Here is a 4,445-nt window from a genome sequence, read left to right on the forward strand (position 1 = left end):
CGCCCAACCCTCCGCTGTCTCAGGGGCTGGAGCAACAGCCCCAGAAGAAGCCACGTAGATTAGAAAGCTCTTTTCAGAGCCACCCCGTTCCCCAAGGAAGCCCGGCCCGACATACCCCCATCCCCCAGAAAAGAGCCCCCGCGCCGTTGCGGCGTTTCTCAGGAGGATGAGCCAGCCGTAGCGCAGCTGGCTGTTCCTTGAAAGTGACATTGTCCATTTAGAGGTGTCTTTGCACATTACAAGATTACCGCTCCCGCCAAGTCAGACGTTGGCCTGTCTCCTTGAGAGCTCGGGGTTCGCTTTCACCAGTATGTCGGCGGCACTCAGCTTCCCTCTCTCCCGCAGGTATTTCATTAGATGAGGCCGCTGTCTCCAAGTGACCTTTACTCCATACTCGTCCTCGGGGGTATCTGTAACCAGTACTGCTGCTGACTCCTCTCTCCCACAGGGATCAATGTCGAATGCCAGCTCTTTTTCTGGATGCCAGGCGTGGCTGCTTGTTTGCGGCAGAGTGCTGCTGCATCTCCAGTTCCTTACGGAAGGCACCTGTGGAGTCTCTACATCCGGTGGACTAAAGAATTCTGGCTCCACAGGCTGGGGAGCAGGTAACAAAGGTATTTCCCTACAGTTTGCCGGACTGTTCACCTGGATGTTGGCTTTTGCTGCTGTCCCTTTCTTGGGTGGGCTGAGAGAGCACTGTGTGCTCTTCCTAGAGCGATTTGGACGGTCTGAGGGGTGGACTGCATATCCTTCCGGATTCTCAAAAGTTAAAGGAGGAAATTTGCAGGCTATAGCTTTTCGACAAGCTCCTCCTGCATGAAGCAAACTGTGGTTGGCATCCTGATTCTGGGGTTTGTGAGGACCACGATGCTTCTTCTGGCATGCTTTCAACACCACTGACTTAGTTGTTTCAAATTGTGGGCACACCTGAAGGGAAAGACATAGTAATAAGAAAAAACCCAACAATTTTCTCCAGACGAAGGAATGCCAACCTGATTCTACTCCCCCACCCATCCCACCTTTTTTCAGTGTGTTCATTAAGTGGGTAATCTGGTCTGCAGCAAAGCAAATCAGTCACTAACCGAGCTGCTAAGGAGATCCCTCTGAACTTCAACATGATGCTCCGCCACTCTTCTCTGAAAAGTGATTGGGGTGCAAGTGAGCCGTTCTCTGGCAACTTAAAAAGCACTCAAGATACGGGTTTTAAAGAAAAGTCTAACTGGCGTCTACTCCTGTAACCCCTGTTTCTGTGTCTTAGCATAACTCTGAATAGATTCAGTGAACTCCATCCTCAGTCTCCCTGAACAGGTTGAACTGAAAGCAATACAAAATGATTTAGAGGATGCCCACTTAGCTCCATCACCTTAGATTACGTTAACAAGGCTTTCAGAATATTCCCCCCAAACATCTTTTACTTCAAAACATAGTTAATCTCTGTATTCTGGAGTAACAGATCACCCAAAAGCCACTTCTAAAATCAGCTTTCTACAGAAGATGATCAAAGCTCAACAATCTATATTTCTTTGAAAGATTCTGGACTCTTACTCAAAATGTGGAAATCCTTCTATTATGGTATTCTTTGTCTTCCTGGGTATCAACAAAAAAAGTCAGGTTCCGTTTCTTGCGATTTGCTTTTCCCTAGAGCACACCAAACTGGATTCTAGCTACAATAACTACAGATCCCTTTCAGCATTCCTAAGTTACTACACAGTCCCTCAAAAAACTAAGTGCAATTTAATTAAGGGTAGCGATTGTCTGCTGTACAACTGAACTGTTTGAATGTAAAGCCTTTGTGCAGGAAAAGAGAGAAGTGATTCCCTGATAATTGTATCCTGGCACATCCTCACAAAGTTCAGAGAACATGTAGGGTAGGCTTTACCAGTGCAGGAGCCTAGCAGTCAAGAGGGTATGAAAAACTTAGATAACATCAAGAAGAGAAGAGCAGAAAATTAGTTGCCACTGAATGAGTTGACAGAAACTCTGCAGAGAATGCTTCAAGAAGTTACAAACCTACCAGGATTTTCAAATGGAAAAAATATCTAACAGTTTCAGTGCCGATAGCTTCAAACAAATTTTATAATCACTGTATGTTTGGAATCAAAGAGCAAAGTACCAGTGTGGATATTGCCACCTCTTCCAAGCAAAAAGAATGCTTATTCACAGCAGTTATTTTACTTAATGTTTCAGAAGCCATAGTGCTAACTGCCTCAAGGATATAAAAAAAAATTAAAGAGGAAAAAATTGAATATGTTCTACTTCAAGGTTAAGGCATCACAAAAATAACTCCAGGTCACCAAGAACAAAGGAATGTTTCATGCAGGTTTGAAACCACGCTTCCTGAGCCTGCTTTGTGAAGAGCAGAGAGTCAAGCAGCAATAATGCTGAAACAGAGCTCCCCTAGGTGATGACTATTGTTGTATAGGAACAGTCTGTCTTTGCAGCACCTGTTTACTTAAAAAAAAAAATCTTTACATTACATGATATAAGGAGTATCCTGGGACACTGCAAACAGTCCCCGGAATATTTTTTCAGACCAGAAAAGGAGCCCATCGGAAGAATGATACGGAGAGAAACTATGCAAAACACAGAATGGAAAAGAGGGCAGGTTAGAACAAATAATCCTGAAGTGAAAGCCTATGTTCTCTAAACTTAGCAGTGTCAGATTTAAGCAAAACACCTAGTACTTTAATATGTAACATTTAGAGTTCAGCAGTTATTTCAAGCAGCAAGCCAATAAAACAATTCCTCCTAATGTTTATTACGTGCAGGGTTTTCAGTTGCCATAGAAAACAGTGTTTTCCTGATGAGAATTAGTTTTTCAGAAGACAAATAATCAGTACACGCTGCACACAGTTTTATGCCTTCAAATAACCAAGCCCTTAGTGGTTGTAGTTAGAGCGTGAAGCAGCTCCAAAGCACTTATTTATGCTTGAGGCAGCAACAGTGAATTCAGGTCTGTGCTACTAATTTTCAGTATCCAGGACAGAGAGCTTTCTGTTGAGACATACGGGAGAAACTTGAAAACCATTGCTGTGGGACGCAGGGGGAAGGATAATCTATACCAACCCAGGCAGCAGAGGTGGCCTGGTCTACAGGTTTTGTAGGAACACGTCTCGGATTCTCGGCCGAAGGTAGCGGAGCTTCATAGGAATGGACGGGTCCCTCTCGCGGCCTCTCAAGGAATACCAGCTCTGCCTTCCTGGCCTTGTGGGTACATTTCTTCTTCGGAGGCATCAAAAGATATGGTCAAACGACTGAGAAACCTCATGATGCTTGCTAGAGCCAACTGGAGAAAGAGGAAAGCACCCCAAAGGAGATGCTAAAGTGCTCTCAAATCTGTAGAAGGCAAATAAATGGACTTGAAGACAAACTTGTTTAGAAACCTCGGATCTAGTTTTTTAGCAAAAGTAAAACATTTATGCAACAGTACAGTGTACACATCTCTATGCAGACTTTTTCCTACCAGTAGTTTTTGAACCTTCTGTTGAATTTCAGGTAGATTTAGGAACGCAGAGCAGAATAGACAAATGCTGCAAAGCTTCACAAAAGCTGATAGCCAAATACATCGGGGGAGAAAGAGATGCAAACAAAACAAGCGTCCCAGCTGCAAAAGAAGTTCTGAACTGGCCTTTGGGCAAGACTCAACATTACTGGAAAAATTTAGTTTCTTATGAAAAATACATATTTTTAAATACACAAGACAGGCAAACTCACATAGGCATTTTTCTTCACAAAAATAAAATAAAAGTAATTTGAAATACATCCATCTACGATAAGGCCTGACTAAAATACTGAAATACAGAACCAACTATATTTAGAATAGGCTTGGTCACTGAAATTTTAAGGAAATTCAAATCACTGGGAGAGAAGAAAAAAAAAATTGAAATGGAAGTAGTTGACCTACTGAACCAGCTATGTCATCAGCTATCAAAAAAATTTGAAGAAATAATTTCTTCACATTAGCTCAATATCTAGTCTGGTCACAGACAAAGAATGGTTTAGGAACTTAAAGTCAGAAAAATTTGTTTTCTTTTTTCAATTTAATCCATAAAACTGGTTTGTAATGCTGAGATATATTGTAGGGCCAAGATAACCAGAAGTCTTTCCATTTCTAGTTGCTAACTACCTATACTTTTTAATGTCAGGAACTTTTAAGTTTTTAAATACAGAACATACTTGATGTTTCCCTCCTGTAGATATCTTGCATGATTTTTTTTTTTTAACCCAGTGAATAAGTTTTAATTGAAATGACATTGAATTTAATTTTCCATTCACAAGCAGATTAGCACAGACGAGGAATTTTAAAGAGGACATTTTCCGAGAAACGCATCCTCTTTACCAAGCGCACAAGACTGCGGCAGCCTGACTGCTTACCAAACGCGCAGCCTTCTCGGGGAGTCCTGCGAGCCCCCCCGGCCAGACACAGCCGTAACGCCCGTTAAACG

General features: G+C 42.4%; 2 protein-coding genes across 2 annotated transcripts in view; both read right to left on the reverse strand.

Annotated features, from left to right (window-relative positions):
* The window catches only part of TULP3 (tubby like protein 3), a 34,236-nt gene extending 34,026 nt beyond the window's left edge, over positions 1-210 (reverse strand). The window contains exon 1 of the mRNA XM_009290922.2: positions 116-210. Coding sequence (XP_009289197.2) covers positions 116-210 — 95 coding nt within the window. The remainder of the gene's footprint in view (positions 1-115) is intronic.
* A 51-nt stretch (positions 211-261) lies between these two features.
* On the reverse strand, positions 262-3,234 carry RHNO1 (RAD9-HUS1-RAD1 interacting nuclear orphan 1). Its single transcript, XM_009290937.1, has 2 exons — positions 3,067-3,234; positions 262-927 (listed from the first exon to the last, which is right to left on the reverse strand). Exons 1-2 carry the CDS (start codon positions 3,232-3,234, stop codon positions 262-264), a joined length of 834 nt encoding a protein of 277 aa, XP_009289212.1.
* Positions 3,235-4,445: the final 1,211 nt, after the last annotated feature.

Source organism: Aptenodytes forsteri, unplaced genomic scaffold (assembly GCF_000699145.1).
Source record: "Aptenodytes forsteri isolate BGI_AS27 unplaced genomic scaffold, ASM69914v1 Scaffold286, whole genome shotgun sequence".
Lineage (NCBI taxonomy): Eukaryota > Metazoa > Chordata > Aves > Sphenisciformes > Spheniscidae > Aptenodytes > Aptenodytes forsteri.